The sequence below is a fragment of the Drosophila subpulchrella genome, chromosome 2R (genome assembly GCF_014743375.2).
Source record: "Drosophila subpulchrella strain 33 F10 #4 breed RU33 chromosome 2R, RU_Dsub_v1.1 Primary Assembly, whole genome shotgun sequence".
Lineage (NCBI taxonomy): Eukaryota > Metazoa > Arthropoda > Insecta > Diptera > Drosophilidae > Drosophila > Drosophila subpulchrella.
Window position 1 is genome coordinate 18407045 of NC_050611.1, and position 24496 is coordinate 18431540.

At 40.5% G+C, this 24496-nt stretch overlaps 6 protein-coding genes across 13 annotated transcripts in view; 2 read left to right on the forward strand and 4 right to left on the reverse strand.

Moving 5' to 3' along the window:
* The window catches only part of LOC119551131, a 52533-nt gene extending 46595 nt beyond the window's left edge, over positions 1-5938 (reverse strand). The window contains exons 1-2 of one of the 3 annotated variants that reach the window (XM_037860316.1): positions 5894-5938; positions 4528-4800 (exon numbers count right to left, since the gene is read on the reverse strand). The gene's annotated coding sequence lies outside the window, so the exon portion shown is untranslated. Of the gene's footprint in view, positions 1-4527; positions 4801-5679 lie in introns of all 3 variants that reach the window. The other 2 variants (XM_037860317.1, XM_037860315.1) reach the window with 2 other exon arrangements.
* LOC119551138 (cuticle protein 16.5) overlaps positions 1-16264 on the forward strand; it is a 42577-nt gene extending 26313 nt beyond the window's left edge. The window contains exons 1-3 of one of the 2 annotated variants that reach the window (XM_037860329.1): positions 13998-14221; positions 14897-15220; positions 15834-16264. In XM_037860329.1, coding sequence (XP_037716257.1) covers positions 14210-14221; positions 14897-15220; positions 15834-16097 — 600 coding nt within the window. In that variant the 5' untranslated portion in view covers positions 13998-14209 and the 3' untranslated portion in view covers positions 16098-16264. Of the gene's footprint in view, positions 1-13997; positions 14222-14896; positions 15221-15833 lie in introns of those variants that run through there. The other variant, XM_037860328.1, reaches the window with a different exon arrangement.
* Positions 817-2418, reverse strand: LOC119551136 (histone-lysine N-methyltransferase, H3 lysine-79 specific). Its single transcript, XM_037860326.1, has 3 exons — positions 2211-2418; positions 1805-2128; positions 817-1547 (listed from the first exon to the last, which is right to left on the reverse strand). The coding sequence occupies exons 1-3, from the start codon at positions 2254-2256 to the stop codon at positions 991-993; spliced, it is 927 nt and encodes a 308-aa protein (XP_037716254.1). The 5' UTR covers positions 2257-2418; the 3' UTR covers positions 817-990.
* Positions 3421-3781, reverse strand: LOC119551139 (ribonuclease kappa-A). The gene has a single exon (XM_037860330.1). The coding sequence runs from the start codon at positions 3747-3749 to the stop codon at positions 3432-3434; it is 318 nt and encodes a 105-aa protein (XP_037716258.1). The 5' UTR covers positions 3750-3781; the 3' UTR covers positions 3421-3431.
* Positions 16251-19443, reverse strand: LOC119551134 (acetylcholine receptor subunit epsilon). The gene is made up of 8 exons (XM_037860324.1): positions 19061-19443; positions 18499-18630; positions 18272-18424; positions 17836-18023; positions 17240-17771; positions 16831-16971; positions 16504-16670; positions 16251-16449 (listed from the first exon to the last, which is right to left on the reverse strand). The coding sequence occupies exons 1-8, from the start codon at positions 19371-19373 to the stop codon at positions 16327-16329; spliced, it is 1749 nt and encodes a 582-aa protein (XP_037716252.1). The 5' UTR covers positions 19374-19443; the 3' UTR covers positions 16251-16326.
* A 1128-nt stretch (positions 19444-20571) lies between these two features.
* Positions 20572-24253, forward strand: LOC119551132 (polyadenylate-binding protein-interacting protein 1). Of its 5 annotated transcripts, none has more exons than XM_037860319.1 (4): positions 20572-20699; positions 20837-20949; positions 21248-22209; positions 22752-24253. In XM_037860319.1, exons 3-4 carry the CDS (start codon positions 21283-21285, stop codon positions 23589-23591), a joined length of 1767 nt encoding a protein of 588 aa, XP_037716247.1. In that variant the 5' UTR covers positions 20572-20699; positions 20837-20949; positions 21248-21282; the 3' UTR covers positions 23592-24253. The 5 variants fall into 5 exon arrangements, with proteins under 5 accessions (XP_037716247.1, XP_037716249.1, XP_037716248.1 ...); XM_037860322.1 differs by lacking the exons at positions 20572-20699; positions 20837-20949 and adding an exon at positions 21017-21162 and having other exon boundaries at positions 21248-21849; positions 21985-22209; XM_037860321.1 differs by lacking the exon at positions 20837-20949 and having other exon boundaries at positions 20625-20699.
* The last annotated feature ends 243 nt before the right edge of the window (positions 24254-24496 follow it).

Consider the following 24496-nt stretch of genomic DNA (forward strand, 5'->3'; position numbering starts at 1 on the left):
TTCCTCTACAGCTCACTGACTGCCTGACTGACTCTAAATGCATGCCATATGGACGGGGGGATGGCCATAACATTCTGAAATCGGTCTTCGGGCCATCCAACATTTTGTTGTTGCACCTCATTTGGGCCGAAACAGAGCGCTGACTTTATAGCAGTGGAAATGGCCGCATGTGGCGAGGTAAGTAGTTAATAAAGTGGCTGAACCGAGATACGTAATTAGACTACACTATACCATCGATTTGGCCTGGTCCTTGATCCCCTGATCAAAACTTGTCTGCCTTAAGCCGGATATAATTGGGGAAAGCTTTAACTATTCTTTATTGGAAAAATAATTATACCTCTTAAAATCCTATAGAAACTTTTAAGTCCTGGACTTTCGTCTATCTTAGAAATTTAAGATACATTTCTTTAAATGTATTCTATAATGTTAGCCCGACTAAGAACTTATAAGGGAGGATGTAACTTATGACCTACAATGGACTAAGTTTTCATTTTAATGCAATGGTTTGGGTAAAAATAATTTAGAAGTGACTATTTCATTATTTCGTAGTTATAAGGAAGGTACACCCAGGAAAATATGAGACTATTATATAACTCAAAACTTCAATTTCAGACCATGAAATTTTACTACTTTTTGGGATATAGTAAACTATAGTCAATAGTTTTCTCAAAAGAGGTCCAACAAACCAGTGCTAGAGTTTTGAAAATAACATTTACTTGCTACCTTATAAGCAGTTCGGTTTATGGGTTTAGCCTAACAACCTTTTCTGTCTAGGAATCGAAGAAATCCATCTTATAGATACAACACACAATTCTCTAATGCTTATCGCAGGCCAACAGCAACCAATTTTGTTAATTTATTGAACAGTATATCCAGTGTTTTGGGTCTGTAATCATTGGGTGTTTTTTGTATTTGCCGGACAGGAACATTTTGATAGCTGTTGTGGTTTTGTTGCTGTCAGCAAAGTAAATTGAACTTGGGTAGTAGGATTTAGTATCCAGCCGCCTTTCTGGCCTTTTCGGCCTCCTTCTCGGCCTTCTCCTTCTCCTTTTGCTTCTCCTTTTCGGCCTTCTCGCGTTCCTTGCGCGCCTTTTCGCGGGCCTTTTCGCGCTCCGCCTCCTCCTTCTCGAGCTGCGCCTCCTTCTCCTTCCGCTTCTTGTCGCGCTCCTTGTCCCTCTCGGCCTTGACCTTGGCCTTCTCCTTCCGGATCTTCTCGCGCTCCTTCTGCTGCTCCTCCAGGCGCTTCAGCTCGTCCTTCTCCCACAGCTCGAAGGCCTCGCGCTCGGCGGCCAGGCGCTGCAGCTCATCCAACTCGGCATCGGTGATGCCGCCATCCATGTCCCGCTGCATCAGGTCCACCTCCCGCTCCATGGCCTCCTTGGCATTGCGGCGACGTATGCCCAGCTCCCTGGCCTCCACCGCATCCTGGTGGCGCTCTTCGCGCGCCTCCTTCTCCTCCCGGCGACGCTCCTCCTCGATCTCGAACTCCTCCATCTCATCCTCGGTGTAGGGATACTCGGGAATGTTCCAATTTAGACAAAGGATACCTGGGGGAGTATGGTGTAGTGCGCAGGATACAACGATCGGCAATGGTCTATATTATATCGAATTTATCGGAACTATCGAAGATATTTATATTTATTTATATATCGAAGATATTTATATAAATAAATATATATTATTACCAGTAAGCGATATTATCTTAAAAGATCTCTCAAGAAACTTAAATATAATGGATTCCAAGTAATATAAACTCTTAGTACCGATGTGAAACCAAATATTTCGATACTATTGGTAATCATACCTGAGGACAAGGCGAAACCCAGGGATCCCCCTGCTGCCAGAACACCGGATATAAGGATGAGATTATAGCGACCGTTCTTGGCCGACCAGGCCTTCATGAAGTCGCCCTCCGGCTTGGGGCAATCACTGAGTACCGCATGTTGACCGCCACTGGCGAAGAAGCCTGGTTTGCGCTTCATATCCTTGTTGTCTCCAGGACACTTGGGCGGCTTGGAGGACTTGGGTGGCGGTGGAGTGGCCTTGACCACTTTGGGTGGCGCTGGAGGCTTCTTAGCTGCCATTTGCTGGGGACCAGTGTTGTGAATCAACATCTGGCCAAAGCGCACTGGGGGTTCAGGTAGGTTTATTATTCAAAACTTCTTATACTAAATTTATGAAAGAAAATGACCACCGTATCTTTAACTCACATCCCCTTTGGAGCCGCTCTTTGGCCGTTACTAAAAATCGGGACATGATTCTAGATCGTCACTTCCCGCGATTCCACTTCTAGACCTTCCTGGTCTTGGAAAACAGTATTACCTTAGCCAAGTGTTTGTCTACTAAAATATAAAATTTTTCGAGTGACGAACTTAAAAATCTCAAATCGATGTCAAAAGCAAATGTTGCTGAGTTCAGCCAGAGTTGTCATTCATTTGTCTTTGCTGTTCTAAGTTAATGAGTTTTCATGAAATTTAATTGAAATTATTTTTTACAAATTACTTACAGCGAGAGTATATTTTAAAGGCAGTAAGTGTGAAAGTAAAAGACAAAACTAAATACTTGTACACTTGTTAGGCCATGAAGTTCATCTTTATAATTTAATTTTGATAAGAGACCGGATATCATTTAATAAAAGGTAATACTTTTTGCATGCAAAAGAAATCACTTGAAAAATAAGTAACAAATTACCAACAATATATCAAAAGTCAATAAAATTTAATGGGAGTTATCTAATAGATAGATGACAGACTACTTGATCTAGGTATACAAAATGCATTTCTACCAGCCAGAACAACTTCTGCATAACGCTTTTAGGTTCTGTATTTACAGGTAAATAAGAACATTTTCCAAGTACCGCAAGATCTCCAAATCAGTTAGCCCAAATTCCCCCAAAATGCAGTGAACCACATTTTAGCAGACTGCACTTGGTGGTGATAACAAGCGAGATACACAAATGTACAACTAGAAAATCGTGCACGATAATTTACACAACGGCTTTCGTGTAAGACACAAAAGCTCCAGCGATAAGAATAACATTCATAACCCCAGAGACGGGGGCCCCCAGAATAAGCAAGACCGAAGACTCAGCAGAACCCACACCCCATTAGCATGTTTCGGAAAGAGAGTTTCACGGAAATTTATGATGCCCGAAAGAGAACACACCTCGGTGAAGGTGTCACGTGCGCTGTCAAAAATCGGTTGGTCGAGACGAATGCATAATAAAGAGTGGACAGTCGGGGCAGACTCGAAAAGTGGTTCGCCGATAAAGAAGCTAAGGCTAATCGCAGAATGCGGTCAACAAACTGGTTCTGTTCTGATCTGGCCTAACAAGTGGGTGGACTTGCGGCGAGTGGGTGCAATGCAATTGGAACCATGAAAATATATAGTTTATTCAGTAACCAATAGAGAACACACAGAGAAAACACAGATCAATGTCGGTGTCGGGGTGCACCCCCTTTATAGAGCCGCTTCCTCCTCTTGATGTCACGGCGGATGAACACTATCGACATGAATACGAATCCCAGATAGACGACGGCTGCGACAAAGCATCGGATGGATACTTTTAGGTAGGCCGCATCCGCCTGCTCCTTAAACTCCTCCGGACTTCTGAAGTTATGGGGCAGGGGCAGGGCCTCCAGCAGATTCAGTGATTTGATATAGAAAAAAATTCCCAGAAGATTCAGCATCAGGAAGCCCCACGAGCTCATAAACAGGCAGAACAAACAGCACTTTCGGCCACAGACCATTTTTCGATTATATTCAACTCACTTCGATCGGAACTTTGTGCGACAGTGTAGGCGAGTGTTGCTCTGACCGCAACAGGTGCCAAGTTTAGGCCGACTTCGAAAGCGAAACCGAAATCGGAATGTGTCGGACCCGCTAGACCTATAGATATACATATACAACCTTGTGCGATTTCAGAGGTACTAGATCAAAGTGGTCGGATTATAAAGTTCAGGTGCCGGTGCCACTCGCTTTCGACGACTTTGCGGTTGGGTTTATTCAACTCGAAATGGTTTAATTTCGATGTGATCTATTGACGGACAGCTGACAGAGTCAGTCTTCTATACCATATTCATATTTCAGAATTTTAGCACTTATGGAACCAGTTGAGTAGCTTGGATTACCATATTTTATAATTTACAGGTATTAAAATGCCTCTCAAATTGTATATCAGCTTACATGAAAAGGAAGACCACATGAACTTAAGAACTTAAGATGGGGACTAATCTAATTTAAATTAATTAATTATTTTATTATCGGATTTGAATTAAATAATTGCAAAGTAGGTAACCGCATTCCGTAATCCTAAAACTTTTAAAATAAAATGTTTCTTTGCTATTCCTTTCTCTGCATTTTCTATTTATATCGCAAGTTCTTTTATCTAAACTTTATGTAGGACATCCCAAGAAGCTGATTCATTAAAGGGCATACTTCGATTTAGATTGCTCCCATGAATCATGCTTAAGATATTATATTTGCAATAGCTAACCAAATAATTTAGCAATAATTAGCACAACTTACCGTGAATGTGAATGGTTTGCGTTCTCAAAAAAATCCGCAGAGCCACAAAAAATTTTTGTCGCAGTTGCAAAGAAGAAGCAGCAGAAGAATCCACAATAAAGTTTTTACCAGTTGGTTGAAAATCCGTTACAAAACATCAAGTTGTTGTGAAAATTCGTAAGTCGTTTTCGCGGTTGCTAAACTTTTATTACACTCGGTTGTTTTTTTAACGTTTTTTTTTACTTTGTTTGTTTAGGTATATTGTCGTTAGTTAGTTTCAGGGGTTACTAAACACTTTGAGAGAGAAATCAAGAATTAGAAAAACTCATTTAAAAATATTGATTAATATTTTTAATCTATTTTTCGGCACTAATTGAAAAAATTTGTTTTTTTGGTAACATAAGCTGCGAATTTCGTAGAGCCCAAAATTAGGGTCAAGTCCATTAGACTAAAATACGATCCCCAAGCGAAAGACCTTGACATTAGGGCGTTTGCCCACTCAACTTGGTAATATCTTAAGTGTCTCGAGTTCCCCTTTGCACAAGTCAATCAACCTGTCTTTATCCGTATTTCCACTACGAAAGCACAGAAGAAAAGGTAATTAAGAAAAATTTGTATATTCTGAAGTTAAAGTATAGGTTATTATAGGTTTTTTTCTTAGCTGCAATATTTTATAATATAAAGTATTATGAACTCGCCCTTTTATCATTAAAATAAAATGTTACTATACAGAGATTATTCAATTTATTGAATGTTGTACTTTAAGTTTTAATCGGATATATCATTTTAAAAATTTTCATATCTTAAAGATTTACTATTTGGAATTCCAAGAAGCATTCTCAAATGCCAATAATTTTCTCGACTGGCTGTTTTCTCAGTGTGGAGTTTCGGTTACAGTTAAATGGTTGTTATTTGCCTTATTTGCTTAGCACATTCTTCATTGCAATGGCACACACACACTTGTTTCGTATTTCTGTTTATTATCGGAATAATCAGTACAAATATTTCGATGGAAAAAAAACAGCAACTTCATCAAGAAATAAATGCTTGGCTTTCAATTTGGCCTTTCCCTTGAAGACTTTACTTTTTCACTGAACTTAGTTTGTGCTTTCTAAAAATATAGTCTCCACACTGATAAGAAAAATAGCATTTCTGGTCAAATTCACTTCATACTTTTTGTTCATCTTATATTTCTGATTCGCCTTTAACATTTTCTTGTATCTTTCGTTGGGTTTGCACTTTGAAGCACTTGTTTAAGTTTAAACAAAACACTTTATGGTGACTGTGTTTTTCAAAAACCGGTATGCAAATCCAAAAATCACAAATTCAAAAAACACTGAAAATTATTCAAAACTATTCAGTTGAATTTATCGAATTCTCCGTGCACCTTTACTTCTAATTTCCGACTTCGATGCGACCGCCGCGCTGCGAAAACAAAGATTGAGCATGAGTTTCGTTGCGTTGTGGCTTAAATAGTTGGGGTCTCTGGCTCTCTCTCCAAACGCACAGTGGTACGGGTCCCAAACAGTGGGAGTCAACAACTAGGGATGGTATTTATGCATAAGATATGTAATTTTAAAATGAGTAAATGTAATAGTTATTATAATAAAGGTTTGAGCGGAAATCTGGTATTTGGTATAAATATACAAATACATATTTTGGTAATGGTAACATTTTTGAAAACCCATTTATTTAGCAATACCAACATATAATATTTTTTCACGTGCCGAAGATCTTTAGCTTCCAGCGCCCCTTCTTTTTTAAAATATTAATTTTAGTATTAAATATTAGCTTTAATTTGTTAAAATAAAATAAATAAATATTTTTCATTATTAAAGGAAAACGTTCATGCTCTCTAGCAGTAAGAACAAGAGCGTGGTGGAAAAATAGAAGGGAAGGGAAGCCTTTGGCTACATAAAAATATTTTCATTAATTTACTGATCCACCCCACTGTGCAGAGTTCTCTGCAATATCTCTCTTTCACTCAAAAAGTGACTCTCAGAGAGCAACAAGTGGGGGCAGTAAGGCCTACAAAAAGCTGCCTGCCACGACACCACTCTCCATTTGGCTCTCGATGTTGTGGGTGTTAAGAGCTCGACGGTCCACTAAGTCAAAAAGTAATAATATGATATATGGGTTCCCAATTAAATCTTTATTTTTATGTTAAAAAGCAATCTATAACAATTTAAAATTTTATAAATTTCTAATTCTTTTACAAATTTAACATTGACCATGAACATAAGTTTCAGTTTTTTCTGTTTTTTTAAGGGTTTTAATAACTTTTTAATAACATTTTTTCCAAAATAAAATACCATTATTGAGAATAAACCATTCTCAAAGACAAATCTATAGGGTATTCACCACTCAATAGAAATTCAGCATCCCGCTCTTAAATTGAAATGCAATTAAAGTACCCGCTAAGTTGCATTAACTATGAGTGCATTCAATAATCAGATGGGACAGCAAATACGGTGGCAAAGTGGTTTAATCAAGTCAGTCGCTCAATTTCGCTCACTTAATGTCAGGGGTAAAAGGGCATTTGAAGGACAACTGCTGCCCGCGGACCCTTGAAACACCACCCACTGGAACACCGCCCACCTGTGGTCACTTCTGAATGCAGTCCCTGGCATTCAAATTTCGTGTAAAGGGCAAAGTGCATCGGCAAATGTGTTTTTACTCTTATCTCCCAATGCCAGCTGAAAAACTTTACATCATATTCATGTGGACAGGCACTGGGAATAGGTACTATAGGTATAATGATCTTGAAATTGATTTGGAAATATTTTACAAACTAATTTCTTAGATTTGATTTACCAAAATAAAGTCTGCCTTGAATAGTTCATTTTATTAAAGCCTGTTTTATGAATATAAATATTGTTAAGTTTGAACACTATTTACTTGATATCAGTAGAGTTTTGATTTTGCGGTTTAATTTTAGTTTAAATATATTATATTTAATTTAAAAATTTCAATAATATACAGAGATTTCCAAGTAAAACATATTGAATTGGTATGGATATGTTTATGGACGTGGTTTAAAATGTTTTCAGTATCCATATAGTAAGATACTTTTCAAAAAAAACCTTATACTGTTTATTCAAAGGCTTTTTTATGATTTTTATGATATGATTTTTATCAGTGTTAGTTCTGTTATGTAGTAAGTTGTGTTCTTTTAGCAAACACTTTCCTTAGTTAACGCCTTAGGCCTCCCACTCGCCTTCCAATTAAAGCCCAACCTTTATGGCATATTAATCGTGGCCGCTGAGAGCTATTTAAGTCTTATTAAAAGCAGATCTGTGTTCGATTCGGTTTCATTCAGCTCGCTACCGAATTGGCCAAATCCGCTTAATAGTTGGCTTTATAAGGCCGGCGTACTATCGATTACCCCAATTTGGCTAACAAAAGCTTTCGCATCGCGGATTTCCGCTCCCAAGCTACTAGAATTTCCATGCTATCCCTACTCGATCATCAAGTGGCGTCTCAGATGAGAAAAAGGTCATTCGATACCGCCGCCAGGATGGGAAAAGGGGCTAGACCCCCGAGTTTACCGATTAGCATGTTAAACCAACCAACGGTTCGCGGCGGCTGCTTAAGGTCTATAATTAAGCGACATAAACTTGGGTATTAGGCGCTAAATACACAGAAAAACAAAAAAAAAAGTAAAGCTCTCGAGTGGGAGAATAAAAAAGAGGAAGGAGGGGGAGGAGGTGCGCCTCCTCTCGATTTGCATAACTGTTCGTTTTGGGCCCAGAAGTCGGGGGATATGGATGTGCCTTGGGTCTGGGTTTGGGCCTGGTTATGGGTAATGGTATGGGTAATACTATTGGAATGGGCCGCATTCGAAAAACAGACGGACGGCAAATGAAAACGGAGGCAAACACACGCACACACCTGAATTTACCTGGGCACTGCACCTGTCCACATAAAGTCCACGAAGTCCACGTTGGGCTTTCATTTGCTGCTAGGAAAGGGTAAACAGCGCGCGTCGCTTCTTCTTAACAGAAGGTATTCTAAATTTCACAAAAAGAAAGCATGTTAGATTTCAAAGGCAGTTGGAATTGTCATGTTAAAAATAATAAGCAAAGCTAAAAACCTAAATTTTCATTGGGTAAATAATAACATTTATATAAAATAGAAAAGTAAAGTCTAATGTGCTACTGTGGTTGTTGTTTACCTTAAAAAAGAAAAAGAAAAATCTTATATGATATGATATTACATTTTACTTTTATAAAAATTCTTACTTAACCTGAAATTTTTGAACTTTCAGTAGGATCATAATAATATTTACAAGCTTGCAAACTATTTATAAAAATGCATTCAAGTTACAAATAAGGCAACTTGATTTTAATCTGTAAAAAATAAATGTGGAGCAAATTGTAATGAGCTTACCAAATGTTTAATGTATACAGAGAAAATTCTGACGTTCTCATCTGAGTTGAAAATGTTCTTAAAAATATCAAAAAGTAGTTAAATTTAACTTTCTCTTTTCACCATTTCGTTCTTATATTGATACCAAAATGTACTTACACGGTTTTTAAGAACGAATGTTCTCAATTCAAGAACAATGTTCTCAAATCAAGAAAAATTTTCTCAATTCAAGAACAATGTTCTTAGATAGTTTTCTCTGTGTACCAATTCACAATACTTTTCAAGAAAATATCCTATCTATCTATCTATTGTATTTCAGAGCATTTAAACTTCGTCATTATTCGTAGTAAGTTTTACTTTCTTCATTTTTTTTTTTTCGTAAAACACAAAAGAATTTCCATCAATAATGTCAATAGTGGTGCTACAACAACAACATTAACACCGCAATAACAACAAAAGCAATGGCAACAACACCAAGACACTCCTTTTGGCTTTTGCCTTCGGGTTCTTCTACTTCTTCTGCGGCCAAGACGAATTATGGCCATTAAAGCTGCTTGGGGTTTTAAGTTATTAGGCAACTTGAATTTCAAACTGCACTTGACAAACGCACAAATATAATAAAAAAATCTCGAGTGTGCAATCACACAAATGCATTGAATGGTGTGTAACTAAGCAACCTATAATCTAGGCTTATTAATTTGATTTCTTTTATTTAAATTATAACACTTCTTTAAATCTTATTCCATCTTAAATCAATCAATCCAACTTGAAAACCTGAAAGGGGGGCATTCTGCACAAAACGTGTTTAAAATTGGATTTTAAGGTCAGTGTTCAGCGAAGTCCATCCGTATAAGTATCTATTCCACCCTCCCATTTGTTCACCTGTTGAATTCTGAGGGGCGCAAATCGGTGACCGCCATTTAACCCCTTTAAATCGTCGACACCCCAAAGCTGTGTTGTGCATACGTCGTTAACTTCAGTGACTTTGATCTATATTTATTCGAGTCTCTGGGTCTTGTAGCTGCTTTTTCCATGGAAATGCTGCAAAGGGCAATCGATAAAAGAACGAAGAGTTGAATAAGAGTGAGATGTAAATTAATTATTTGAGTTTAAGGCATTTTGTTTACCTATTCCATTTGAATTTTAGGAAATAACTTAAATTTTTTCTTTATTTTTAAACATCAAATAAATAACCTTGTAAATATTCGATCTTTTCTTAATATTTTTAAGGTTGTTATTAACAAATATGGGTTCTTTACTTTTTTTTTAATTTTCGAAATAATTCTTTTAGCATTGTTGAGTAGTTATATATTCATTTGCTTTATTATTATAAATAAGTATTATCTACATTTTACATGACAACTACATGCACCAAAATCGGTCTTTAACGCCATCTGTTGACTTGGGAACTTGCCGGAAAACCTGTCAGATGGCGCCACTAAGCCAAGCTTGGCATTAAGCTGATGAAATGAAAAAGCTGGATTAAAGTTAAAGCTTAAAGCAAACCAGTTTAAAATTAAGCCGACAAAATAAGAATAAACTAAGGTTTTTTTATGATTACTAAACTTATATTTTTATAACCGTTAGACCTATTTAAAAACACCTTACTTAAATAACTATCTGAAACTGCATCTTTCATCATACAACCAATCCACTTCATCTTGACCATTACAAAGGCAATAACCGTTTCACAACCAACCGCCTCGAAGCAGTCATCCCATAAATAAAGCACTTACCAAGAAATCCTGTTGACCAAAAACAAATAAAAAGGCGAAAAATCGATTCATGGAGTGGAAACTGTCATTGGTCAGCATTTAGATGGGATTGCCAAATGCAAATGGAGTTCGGGATACAGAAAAAAAATATGTCAGTAAGGATTTGATTTTAGTAATTGATTAATTAAAATCTAGGGAATCTCTAATGGGCATGTTTTATTAAATATTCAGCTTTTCTATAAAACTTTCAAAAGGTTTATATCTCATTGAGTGAAAAAAATAGTACAAATGTACTAAAACCTAAGGTTATATGAATCCTTAAAATATATATTATAAACAAAATGTCAATGCTTATGATCTGAATTCATAACTTCAATATCCATTCTTATTTAAATAATTATTCAAGACATGGTTTTATACAACTTAAAGGGGTGAAGGTGAATTGAGTTCCACGTAGCACACCTTCAAAAAAACCTTTGCATTTGCTTATCAAAAAAAAAATGCACTCAAAAATCTTTGGAATATTAACTTAAAAAAAATTTAGATACGATCTCAAAAGCATAAAAATCTTTTCTGTGCACTTTGAAAACTGCCAGTCACGTCTGAAAAGAGGTTTGAAGTTTGTCAGCTCCCAAATCCGAGATCCGAGTCCATTTCCATGTCCACCACGATTCATTCATTAATTCAGGCAAAGCGTCATAAATGCCGCGCGGTTTTTATTTTTGGTTTTTGTGCCCGGTTGGTTTCGCTGTTTGTTTCTGATTTAATTAAGCAGCGATTTTCCATTTTGCAATGGTTTTTCTTGGCCGTTTTTCGCGAATCACATTTGCAAGTCAAAACCAGCGGCGTTAATTAATTGAAGAATTCTGCGCTTGCGAGCCATTGGGCAATCGGATCGATTTCTCGAATTCTCGACCATTCTGTGACCATTGGCTAATTAGGCCCGTCATCCAAAATTCGCGGTATTTTGCACCCATTTTGGAGCTCGCGTCGCCCGATCGCCATATCCGTCTAAAGACTTGGCTCTCAAACAAAGCCAAAAAAAATGAAAGAGGGGATGGGGATTGGATCGGCTGATCGCCTTATATCGGTCTTTAGTTTCTAGTGTTAGTGTGGCAATTTGGCACTCGAGTTTGCCACCCTTCTGGCTGCTAACTACGATTGCTGGAAAATTGCTTTCCACCTGGCCAAAATGTGGGGCAGTGGCTGGGAAATCTTTTATTTATAAAGCGAGGCGACAACAACCAACCACAGCGATCTGTCCGTATGTGTCCGCATCTGTCCGCATCGAATTGGACATGGAACACTTGTTTGGCAGTCGCCGACCACTGGCAACAATTGCTGCTATTGACTTAATATTTGCTAATAGATTTCACATAAATCACATTCCTCTGGCATGATTTATGCATGAACTCCGATCGCAGGTGACTCTCCGTCTCTTTCCTGCCATCTCGTGCTGTCTTTTTCACATTTTGTGCTAAGTATTTTCGAGATGTTGATGGTGATGCTGAGGTTGTTGTCTTGCTTTCGAGGCCTCTTGAGGGGAAACTCCGTTTGGAGTGCTGCAAGTAGCATGCGCCAATCTGAGACATTGCGAATTATTGCAATTCCTGTGACTTAACTCTACGTGACTTTTGGGGCGTTGAAAAGAAGAGAGAGCAGAGCATTAGTCACTAAGTTACCTTGGCTTAACTTAGTTGGTCTAAAGATTATATTAGAAACTTGCATACATGAACAGCATGTTTTGATTAGCTTAGAAATGTGAAACACACGAATCTCTTGTATATATATGTTTCGGGGATTCTTCTCCTTTATAGTACAGTCTTGAAAATAAGGGACGAATAAGGTTTACGTTTATGAACTAAAAGAATGTGAGTTTCATTCATATAAAACTTAATTCGCGGGAATTTGAGCAATTTTTTCGTTGTTTTAGAAGACCCAACGCAATTAGAAGAGGATGGTATACCATGACAAAAAAGCGAATTCTTCAGAGGATGATGTCCCAAATGCAACAGTTCCACCGATATGTATGCACATCTAATCCAAATGAGTTTTTGTTAACTTTTGATTCATAGTACAAATCATTATATAAATAACAGTCATTTCCAGTCATTTTTATTAAGAATATTCTATCACTTAGAAGAACTAAACCTATGAATCACGCTATGTTAAATGTTTCTAATCAAACGAATAAAATTTATAATGTTTTCAACAAATAATGTCTCGCACACCGTTGATTCATACATGACTCTAGATTATATTAAAGTATTAAACAATTACTGAAATATGTGATCCAATTTTTGTAGCCTTTCACTACAGTTATGTTAAAGAAACTTATGTAACAAAATACTACCCATTCCAGGGACCCAGTAGAGATATTGCCATGCTTGTTAAACATTTGAATAAATAACATGATCATTACACACGCCTTTATCAAGATAAGAACATTGTAAGCTCGCTGAATAGTTTAGGAGATTTGTAGCACCATTAGTTTTTGATAACCCAAGGCCATCGCTGCCTGTCATAGCTGCATACCCCCACCCACCCCAGGGGGTTAATCAAGGCGGCAATAAAAATCCCACGAGCTGCCAGATGCTCAACCGCCGATTGCAGATTTCAGATTTCCGATGGAGAAGGGGCAAACACCCAATGGATCGGTGGATGGAGAGCTGGAGCTGGGGAACTGGGCAACTCGGCAACTTGGCAACTGGGGCTGACTCAATCCAAAGCCCCTCTCCACGCACAAGTGTCCTCGAGACGAGACGGCGTGGCTGCGGCTGAAATCGCCCATCCAATATGGTCAAATGTGGCACGCAGCGGCATTCGCGGCACGATAAAGATAAATATGAAGCTCGCCTAGATATTTCGGCCAGCCTGGGGATTGTTTGTTCAGTTTGGATCGGATCGACATTCGCCGATTTGGCAAGCGTTCATTATGCAATTTGGGGAGAATTTCCCAGCGACACCGAGAATTGTTTCGAGAATACTTATTTATGGCATCGAAAGCAATTAGACGGCATTCTCGCTTGGCTAATTAAGTTGTTAGTGGCAAGGCTGGATTTTTTCGTTGGGTGTGGTCCTTATTATTGAAGCTTGCAGCTTGGAGCTACCCAAAACTGGCCAAATAATCAGCGAGTTCAATTAGCGCGCGCGCTTTCCAATTCGAGACCCCCAGTGGAAATGCCGCCTTTCCTGCGACTCCTTAGTCTGCCTTCAGATCGGAGCTCCCAGCTCCAAGCTCCCAGCTCCAAGCTTCCAACTCCCAGCTCCAGTTCGAGTTGCGTCATCCGCTTTTGGGGGCGCTCTCCAAGTTGCGTCTACGAGAATTGCTGTTTCACCTCAGCCGCGATACATACTTCACAAATTGGTGCTGCTTGGCCCGCTTTGTTGACTGTTTGTCCGCTCGTCCGTCCGAAGCTCAGATCGAAATCTAGTCAAGATCTGTCTCTGTCCGCTCGTCCGGCTGTCCGCCGGTCCACTGTCCGTTTGAGAGCCCCAGTACGAGTGCGTGGTCTTGGTCTGCCTTGTCGTCGAGCAGTATAAAAGTAACGCAATGCACGCAATCCACTTACAGTTGCAATTCTCCCTCCAAGCCAAGTGATTCGTTATCCAGCGCTAGCATGAAACTTCTGGTGAGTGCGAAGGATCGGGCCAAGGATCAGGATCATCAGATAAAGTCTATAGGATTTCCCTAATCGGACATTGTATCTTGATCGTTGCTTGTCGAATTTCCTTTCACTTGACACATCAATCGTTCCTATCGATTCAGTGTAGTAATATTACTTAGGACCTTTGGTTGGTGATAAACTTCATGGAAAAATAAAATCAATAGTCAAGTGAATGTTTTAATTCAGTGATTTGTATTAAAACCCTATTTTCCGATTTTCAAAGGATCAAAATTCAACTAAATCCTCCTTATAAGGCAACGACTTGATTAGAGTTCGACTAACTAACAGGATTTATTCGAAAAAGTCATACCTAGCAAATAAAAATGTTGAACAAAAATGTAATCAATGTTCAATATATTTTAACAAGAACTTTTAAAAACCTATAAGTTGAGCATGCAAGTTAAAATAATTTTGATGAACAAAACTTTCCCTTTAATAAGTTCGACTGTCCTTACATCCAGTGAGTCATCCTGTGTTCTGAAGAATTCGCGGTTCTAATTTTCTAGCTTTGGGCCACCTAAACCATAGAAAAACAACATATAATTTCGGAAAACATATTTAAAAGACTATTGAATTGCTTTTTTATCTAGTTAACATTTAGTTGTTTAACTTAAAATAATATTATCCATACCCCACCAGATTCTCACCACTTTGCTGGCTGCCGCCAATGCTGCTCCTGGACTTCTGGACTATGGACACTCGGCACCGGACTACAGCTACGCCCATGCTGCTCCTGCCATCACCTATGCAGCTGCCGCTCCAGTGATCAAGTCATATGCTGCTCCCGCGATCACTTATTCGGCTCCGGCTCCGGTGATTAAGTCCTACGCTGCTCCGGCCATCAGCTATGCCCACGCTGCTCCCGCCATCAGCTACGCCGCTCCCACGGTGGTCAAGTCCTATGCGGCTCCTGTGGCGGTGAAGGTGGCAGCTCCGGCCACCAGCTACTCGCACTTCAGCTCGGTAAGATCGGGATCGGTTTGGGTTCCTATCAGATAACTACAGTGAAAGATATGCAAATGTCATATAAAATCATTTAAGGAATTACATAGGGTTTTTGGTTCTGAAACAAGCGCTTACAAATTTTATCGTTTAATGTTTTAACCGATACTTTAGTCTTTTATGACTTGGTAAATTTTCAAAACACGTTGCTTAGTATGTAAAAAAATATTACTCAAAAATATTTAAAACTCTCACCTTAAATCCACTTTTACTGAGACTTCAAAATATGCACCGGCCCAAGGGACTTTGTACTGTAGCCACATATCATCAGAAAATTACAATCTACATTTTCTCTGTTGGTGTAACTCAAAATCTACTACTTAATCAAAGAAACTTGAAAAATAATGATCTAATTAAATTTTCGGCAAAGCTTTTTAAAAAAAAAGAAGGAACTCTGAAGAACATAACTTCCAACTCCCATATCTGCTAAACTATTGGTCCCATCATATTTAAGTTTTAGGAGAGTAGTCTAGACAACTAAAAGTAATTTATAATGGAAAACCCTGAGTAACCCCTAGAATATATATACAAATGAATAATATAAAAGTATTAATCCCTTTTTAATCTTCTCCAGGTTGTTTCCCATGCCCAGCCCGTGGTCAAGTCGTACGCTGCGCCGGCCATCGCATATGCCCCAGCTCCTGTGATCAAATCCTACGCAGCTCCGGCCATTAGCTACGCCCATGCCGCCCCAGCCATCAGCTACGCCGCACCCACGGTGCTCAAGTCCTATGCGGCCCCATCCATCAGCTACGCAGCTCCGACCCTGCTGAAGTCCTACTCCGCTCCGGCCCTGTCCCTGGGTGGCTACGATGATCACGGCTACGGCTACCACTAAGCTCTGATACCAAATCCATACTCCAAATCCGCATACCAGTCGATCTTAAGTCGGAAATGGAGCGAATGGAGCAGTTAACTGCGAGGAGTCGCAGCAGCCGAGGCACGTTCTCCCTTTAACCTCTCAACCCGTAGTCGCAATGTCTTCACTTTCTTCTCTGTTTACTTCTTATTTATTTAAGAAATCAATACTATTCTCTCAAAGGCACAATAAAGAAAAATTCGATTTTTCAAACACCACTTGTTATATCTACGAAGGCAAAGGTAATAATGATCAGAATAGAGCTCAAGTTGTTCAGGATTTTGGCCAGATGGCGCAAGGGATTCGTCTGAATGTCGCAATAGTCGTTGGACTGCAGAAAAAATTATGATATTATTCAGTTTTTAATAGTTGTTAAGCCACTTACATCTGCAAATCTCAAGCCCAGAACACAGCGCAGCACATTGGAGTTTATCAGGGCAACCAACCAGTCAGGAGCCTGCGATCTTGGAGGATACAATTCCAGCCATATCATGCAAATGTGCAGGATGTAACAATAGGTGGCGACTATCATTACAGTCTTATAGGCCGTCACTGTGGGGAAATCGATATTTAAATAATAATGTAGGAGAGAGCTCGTCATAAAGGAAAAATAACAAAAGTATTACAACGGAAAAGAGCTCGTGATATTGGATTTGGAGCACGGAAAATATTAACACTAAAATTTCGAAACCTGAAGGTATTCTGATCTTACTTAGGGGCGGCTCATAGTGCGGGGAGGCATGGCGCGTCATATACATTAGGCCCCAAGCGGTTATCAGCAGGGCGATGAGGATGAGGGCACTTCTACGAGTAGAACGCAGCACAAACGACAATATCAAGAACATCTGGCAGGCTGGAAATATAAAGAAATACCTATAATCTAGGGACTATCATAATATTTAGATCTAGAAAATAATTAAGCTAACAAATAAATATTTTAATGTAATCCACATTATAATCCTTCCTTTAAGTAACATCTATTAAAAGATATTTCTCTGGATCAGTCATTACAGAAAAATAAATGATTACCTAATCAAGATAATTACAGATAATCCTTTTTAAAGCAAAAAAATATAAAAAGGAACTTGATAGAAAGCAGAGAAGCAAAGAAGATATATTACCAAGCAGGGGCAAATAAAAGACGGTCATGTAGAAGCTGCGGTTCCTTTGTAGCGTAAACTCTATGGCCACATCCCCGTCCATTTTCTGCATCATTCCCTTGGGGTTATATCGCCTGGCCGCATCGCTGTCCACTCGCACCACGGATAATTCTGTGAATGACCAGCCGGAGGGCAAGTTCACGTGCTCATTGGGTGCAATTGGCTTGCGGTGCTTATCGTAGATCAGGGCCAACTTTTCCTGCCCCTCCTGGTAATTCAGACCCAGTTCGATGTCGCAGGTCACCCGCTCGTTGGGCCAGTTTCGGGCACCATCCACACACCAACTGGTCAGCTGCAGGTTGTTGGCGTACAGGGTGATGTTTCCGTTGGCGTAGACCCTCAGCTCATAGGATCGAAGGATCTCACCCACGGACTGCAGGGCTCCGTTGAGAACGTTCATATGCGGTGTCCATATGCGCAGATCGGGATGTTCAAAGGATTCGAGGGATCCGAAATCTTGAGGCTTCCAGCCAAGGCGACTGTCCTGCCAGTGCTGATAGGATATGGATATAGTTTTTAATTTTAATCCTACTTTTCTAAGAACTATCCTTTTTTACCAGCATCATGTGCATACGGGTCTGCAGCATGGAACTCGTTTGCTCGTAGGCCAGTGATCGCGTTTGAAAGTGGAACAATACAGAGGTAAGATTCTCTGGCAAGCTGGCATTCTCCGCCAGGAAGTTCAATCGGTCCAGGAGTTCCTTAGTTGGAGTCGGTTTTTCCACCTCCTGAGATATTTCCTTGTCTGAAATTTATGAAGTGGCTTAAAAACATTTCACTTTATATATACTTAACAATATATGTCGGATTATATGTGAAATCCATCTTTTAACATCCAATTTCCTGTAATTCTTAATTTGCAAACAATTTTTTAAAATCATAATTATTTATATGACAAAACTTTAAGCCTTAATCCAATAATTATTACATATAATCCGATGTCTACTTATAGCACCCTCTGAAGATTTATTTGCTATACATATATATCCTTACCATAACCATCAAAGCCGCAGTCGTAGAACCAGCGCGCTGTATTAGAACCAAAAGAGCTGAAACTCATATAGTTGATGGTCAGCGGAGATTCATCGATGAACTGCATCAGCGGCTCAGACTTGAAGCCGGGTATATAAACAAACAATTCGCCATCTGTGAATTATATTGGGCGTTGAAGAGCAGGGAATACCAGATAATATGGAAAAACTGAGGGACAGGAAACTCACTCTGCGTCTGGACAATCTCTATTGGCGTTGGCTCGTACAGTGATACCAAGTTCGGTTCTTGACTCGTGGCCACTCGCCTCAATCCCATGGAGGTACGGATCGCGGAGAACGTATTTCCGCCGGCGCCTATCACTGGAAGCGGAATAAAGATATCACAAAAAAACAGTGTCATGAAAGAGCATTCAATTGACGGTCACGGAGTCTATTCGAAAAATATGTAAATGTGTTAAATCGTAATACTTAAACTTTTTAAAAATCTCTGAGTTGTGTTCTATTGGGAATATCTCTAAAAAGCACATACAGTGGGGATCAAAAGTGAATACATGCTTGGAAATTTAGACTGTTGACCGCATAAAAAGTTATTATCAATCCAATGAAACCCGAATTTTTGGTTTATTCTCTTCATTATTATTCATTCATTATTTTTAATCTTTAAAAAAAAATCGACTAATTCTAATACACTTTGCTACTTAAAAAATTAATAGATAAAATTAGTTTATACAATTTACAAGCTCTACCAGGAATCTCTCTAAACATAACCCTTAACTCCGACTTTACGTACCGATCTCGTAGACGCGATCATATAGCCTTGGATGACTCGTTACCGAGAGCAGGATGTGGGCATCCATGGAGGTCAACACGTAAAATTTCAAGTGCAGCCGCTCCCCAGCCTTTCGGTTGTTGTTGCTAAGCTCATGGAGCATATAGAACTTCCGGTAGCCATATCCTGTATTTGGAACCGAGAAGCTTTCGCAGGAATCCAACTGGGAGAAGCTCACGTTGAATCTAGTCGCCGGTTGTTCCGACCACGCCTGATCGATCAGTGCCAGGCACAGACAGCAGATTGAAATTAAGCCCTTGATAAGGTTGCTCATCGTATCGTTATGATATCCTTCCCGTAGCGCGGTTTAAATCTGACTGAGCTGAGGCATCGACTAAAAAGAACTGAAAAGAAATGAAGCACTCAGCTCAGTCTCGCTCTCTACCGATAAAGCTGGGATATCTAAGCTTGGGTATTTTTCCCACAGTGCTTATACTGTCTACCCCTGGGGTTAAAGCAACCGACTTACTTAAAAATGATTAAAATCAAACTTTTTATATCTTATCTAGAAACATTTTTGTGACAGTAAAAAGTAAATGGAACTCTATGTACAGATATTTTTTCATGTAGATTTTTAAGAATTAGTACTTTATCCGGCATAATTTTTTCGCGTAATTTGGTAAGGTGCGGAGAAAGTATTTCTTTGAACTTTTATACCATTGTAGAGGTTATGATACCCTGCAGTTTTACATCATAAGGCCACTACTTCCGCCGAACCGACGCTTTCATTAATAATTAATTAATGTAAAATTATTTCATTAAAATACATTTTGAAATTTAAAAAAAAACCAAAAACAAAAAAGGAAGCAACATACAAAAGTTGTGATATTACATATTGTGATGGAAACAAAAAAGTAAAAATCATTCTTTGGGCCTTTTTTTTCTCCCTTTGTTCAAATAAAAGAAGGTTTTAAGCTTTTACGTTACGTTTTCTAGGTTTAAAACCTACTTCAAATGACAAAGTGCGACAGACCAGACCATAAATCAATCATAAACTAGAAAAAACATTCTTAGGCCCCTTTATTTCTCTTGTTAAAAAAAGGTTTTAACCTTTTAATTTCCCGACGTTTTCTAGGTTTAGAAAATCTACTTCTACTTTAACATGCGGACTTACGTCGGCCTTAACATGGCAAAGTGCGAAAACCATGTTAATCTAATCCGGTGTAAACGGGCCTTAACATCCCTAAGCACTTTCAGTGACCAAGGAAGTGGCGCTGATTCAGATAAGTATCGATACATTGATTAATCGTGCAAGCCGGCCGCTGAAGACAACAAAGGTATTCAAATATATAATATTAGTTTTTTCTTTATAATATAATTTTCCGCTAGCTACTAGTCTTAGTAAGAGAGGGATTTTGTATCCCCCTCTTTTACTGACACTAACGTGGCTCTTACGTTTGCTGGCAGTTACGTTACTTACGTGAATAGCGATAACAGCGATATGCCAGGTGCAAAAATATCACGATAGAAATATTTTTATTCAAAAATACCTACATATTGATATTTTGATATTTTTCACATCCCTACTTGCGACCACACCGACGGTGAAAAGGCGAAATCGAAATATAATTGTAGCGAATTGCAGCAGCGCGAATAAAAGGTGCGTAGCTTCAACCCAGTCCTTATCGGCGGTCAGTGGCCCCCCGCAGAACGCCCAGCCACCCACCAACCCCCCTCGACTTACCATCCATTTCCCACGGCCAGTAAAACGTGCAAATTCCCCTCCTATCAAACCAGCCAGAAAAATCGGAGCAGCGCAGCAGACGCAGACGAGAAAGTGACGACGCAGCAAAACGAAGCAACAAAAAGAAAAATCGGCGACGTATACGTTCAACTTTGACAGAATTAAGGTAGGCATTGCAAATTGAATAGCAAGCAAGTCCGGTTAAAAAAAAAGGGTTCATTGCCTGAAAAGAAGAAGAGAGGAGAGTAGAAAAAAGAAGAAAAAAAAAAAAGAAAGGCCTAAAACCAGTGCGAGGAAAACAAAATGTCCGCGACCCTGACGGAATTGGCGTCCCCGACGACGCTGGCAGACGTAACCACGCTGGATTTCAAAGACGAATGTGATTTGTGCTTAGAGATTAGATGCTAATCCACCCAGCCCCATCACACCCCCCACTCAAACCTCCCCCCTTTTGTGATTTTCAGTTTTCGAGTCCAACGCCGCCGTCACCGCCACCGCAATGTCATGCCGCGCCCCCTTCCAGCCCGACGATCAGTATGAGCAGCTGCGCCGGCCGAATGCCGGTGGAGCCGGCGGAGTGGCCATGCCGGGTCTGGAGCAGCAGGCGCATCTCTTTGGGGAGTATGCTGGCGGAGCCCAGGGCTACGGGCAGGTAGCTGGCAACTACCAGCAGCAGTTGCCCATCCAGGCGCAGGCCCAGACCTTGTCCGATCTGTCCAAGCTGTCGGCCACGGCCTCCATTTTCGTGCCTCGAGGAGTGGCTCCCCCCCAGCAGCAGCAGCAGCCGCAGCAGTCGCGTCATCAGCAGTACCAGCAGGCTGGTGGAGCAGGCGCCTCTGGAGGAGCTCCCTATGGCCAACAGCAGCAGCAGCAGCGCTATGTGAACGGCTACAAGCACCACCATCAGCAGCAGCAGCACCACCAGCAGCCGCACTACAACCATCACCACAACCATCAGCAGAAGTTCAACAACGATATGCAGAAGCTAACGAATTCCGTGCAGAATCGCCTGCACCTTAACAACCAGCAGGGCTCCGGTGGCAACTACTATCAGCAGCAGCAGCAGGTACACCCACAAAACACACACCACCACCAACAACAACAACAACAACACCACCAGCAGCAGCATCAGCCACACAACCAACACGCCAAGTTCCAACGGCATACCCACTTGAATAACTCATTCCAACAAATCGCACAGCAGACACAGCAGCAGCACCACCAGCAGCAGCAGCAGCAGCCGCACCACCAGCAGCACAGCCACCAGCAGCAGCAGTATTTCCAGAACCAGAACCAACAGCAGCAGCAACCGCAGCCATCCACTTCGTCCGCGGCGGCCTCCTCGTCGTCCTCGAACTCTTCGCAGCCGGACATGGCCACCATTGCACTGGAGTATCTCGATACAGTCATACATTGCCTTAACCAGGTGAGGAATCGAGTTGATAGGACTTTTGGAGGGTTAGTTGTCGGGGATGCCCTTATGTATGTTTGAAAAATCTAGAAATCTACGAAGCTTTTATGCAAAAAAGGGTGAATACATAATGGGGGGCTTTAAAGCATACTTTCTAGAATGAATTTATCATAGAAGACAGCATGATTTGATTTGCCAAGTCATCAAATAGCATAAAGTCCCATTTTTAACTCGTTTTAATTTAGTTTTCTTTTTATTTAACTCATAAAAGTATTTAGACAATCTTGTAGATGATATAATTAAGCATATTCCTTTAAAAACTGGTCTTAACTTAAGTCATATACCAAGAAATGCATAGAAAGTGACAGCTATAACTTTGTAGACTTTAATTTTTGTAATTCTAAGGGCTGTAAGTTCCCTTGTTCTCCTCACAGTTTCATAATACAGGTTAAAGCCTCTGCAATAAATCTAGTTTACGCTGACCTTATGATACCCTTTATACACCCTTAAAGTGCAAACCTTCCACTTAACCACTACATTTGATCTTCCCCCTCCAGAATCCGGGCCAATTTGATACGATTGCATCACGCTTCCTGACCATTTTCGACGGCATGGAGAACAACCAGTTCGTGCTCTCCATCGCCATGGAGGACATCTTCGAGAAGTCGATCGAGCAGCCGAACTTCCGGTACATGGGCGCCAAGCTGTACAACCTGCTGCACATGCTCAACCCGAAACCGGACTCGCTGTTCCACACGCTGCTCAAATGCAAGCTGGACTATCACCAGGAGGAGGTGACCAAGTATATGCGCTCCAATGAGCAGCAGAAGGTTCGCGAGACGGCCCTCTTCCTGGCCGAGCTGTACATGCAGCTGCGCGGCGATGACGACTCGCGCATCCAGTTGATCGCCGTGAATATTGTCTATTCACTGAGTAAGCTGCTGGCCAGCGAGAGCAACGAGAATGTACGCTGCCTGTGCCAGACCCTCAAGCTGGCTGGCTACGATCTGTCGGCCGACTGCCCCAAGGACATGCTGGAGATCATCACGGCCCTGCAGGCGATCGAGTTGAAGTCGCCGGGCAAGTATGCCATGGCGGCCAATGTGATTGCCCTGCAGCAGAACAACTGGGGCCGCAAGGTGTCCAATGCTTTGGGTGGCGATGAGGATACAGTGGCGGAGCCGCCACGCCTGAGTGATGAGCCCGTCTTCTATGGACCCGATGGACGCGAATTGACCGCCGAGGAGACCGACTTCCTGGCCACCGAGGATGGCGAGGGCAGCGATGCCGACGACTTTGATGGCGATGGCGGAGACTTGGAAATGGACGCCGAAATGGACGAGGAAACCGAGCGCGCCTACAAGGAGTTCTGCAAGCAGGGCAAACAGAAGACCTAGACGACTGTGGAGGACTGTGTGGCGTTGGGCGGATTCGCAGGGGCGTGGCCGTGGGCAGGACATAGCTTAGGATGTAGAAAGAGGACGGTAGACGGTAGACGACGGATGGTAGAGAGCGGAGGAGTGGAGCATTTCCAACAAATTCTCGGTTGTAGAATCGATGATTGCAGTTGCTTGGTTCAGAACCAATTGTGATTATCTTTTTAAATTATTGATAGCAAATTGTTTGTGATATCTTCGTGTTTCATGCACCAACCATATTATGACATGTGTTTATGACTTTGTTCGAACGCTTTTTTGTGTGATACGCCCGTTTTGTATCTGTATCTATCTCTGATAGCCAACTCTCGGCCATGATTGCCAGTTCACCCATCAGTTTGTACTTTTTAACTCTCAGTTGATTTTTTTTGCATAATCGCCAAGCCAGGATTTTTCAGCCGTAAACGGTGAAAATATATAATTAAAGCCACTGCCACGCCGATTCGAACCGCTAACACACACACACGCAGCTGCACTCAAAGACTCGTACTCATATGCGCACCCACACACTTGCATGGCACATATGCAGACTCATAAACGGCAGAAAAAAAACAAAACCGCAAATTTCACATTCAATTAAAAACATTCTCTTGATCATACAAATCGAAAAACGAAAAAAAAAACAAAAGAAAACAACAACAGCAGCCACGCCTAATTTTTAAATAATTGTAATTAATGTTAACGAAACCATGATTTAATTATAAATAAAATTTATCGAATTGCGTTTAAAACAAGTTCAAGTTGAACAACTTGATTGAAAGGGGGGAAAAAGTTGTTCAATGAGCTGATTGAAAGATATAAGGCGGTTAACAGTAGCGGATAAATCAACCTGAAACGGAGTGTCGGGTGGGTGCATCGGCTGTCAG

Excerpts from the sequence above, each read along its gene's own strand:
- LOC119551139 (XM_037860330.1), bottom strand. The coding sequence starts at position 3,749 with ATGGTCTGTGGCCGAAAGTGCTGTTTGTTCTGCCTGTTTATGAGCTCG.
- LOC119551134 (XM_037860324.1), bottom strand. The coding sequence starts at position 19,373 with ATGAGCAACCTTATCAAGGGCTTAATTTCAATCTGCTGTCTGTGCCTG. Across the intron at positions 17,772-17,835 it reads CCCGTATGCACATGATGCTG|CACTGGCAGGACAGTCGCCT; the intron begins GTAAAAAAGGAT and ends ATATCCTATCAG. Across the intron at positions 16,972-17,239 it reads CTTTTATTTGCCCCTGCTTG|CCTGCCAGATGTTCTTGATA; the intron begins GTAATATATCTT and ends TTATATTTCCAG.
- LOC119551132 (XM_037860318.1), top strand. The coding sequence starts at position 21,087 with ATGTCCGCGACCCTGACGGAATTGGCGTCCCCGACGACGCTGGCAGAC. Across the intron at positions 21,163-21,247 it reads GCTGGATTTCAAAGACGAAT|TTTTCGAGTCCAACGCCGCC; the intron begins GTGATTTGTGCT and ends TGTGATTTTCAG. Across the intron at positions 22,210-22,751 it reads TCATACATTGCCTTAACCAG|AATCCGGGCCAATTTGATAC; the intron begins GTGAGGAATCGA and ends TTCCCCCTCCAG.
- LOC119551136 (XM_037860326.1), bottom strand. The coding sequence starts at position 2,256 with ATGTCCCGATTTTTAGTAACGGCCAAAGAGCGGCTCCAAAGGGGAT. Across the intron at positions 2,129-2,210 it reads AGAGCGGCTCCAAAGGGGAT|TGCGCTTTGGCCAGATGTTG; the intron begins GTGAGTTAAAGA and ends CTGAACCCCCAG. Across the intron at positions 1,548-1,804 it reads GGGTTTCGCCTTGTCCTCAG|GTATCCTTTGTCTAAATTGG; the intron begins GTATGATTACCA and ends ATACTCCCCCAG.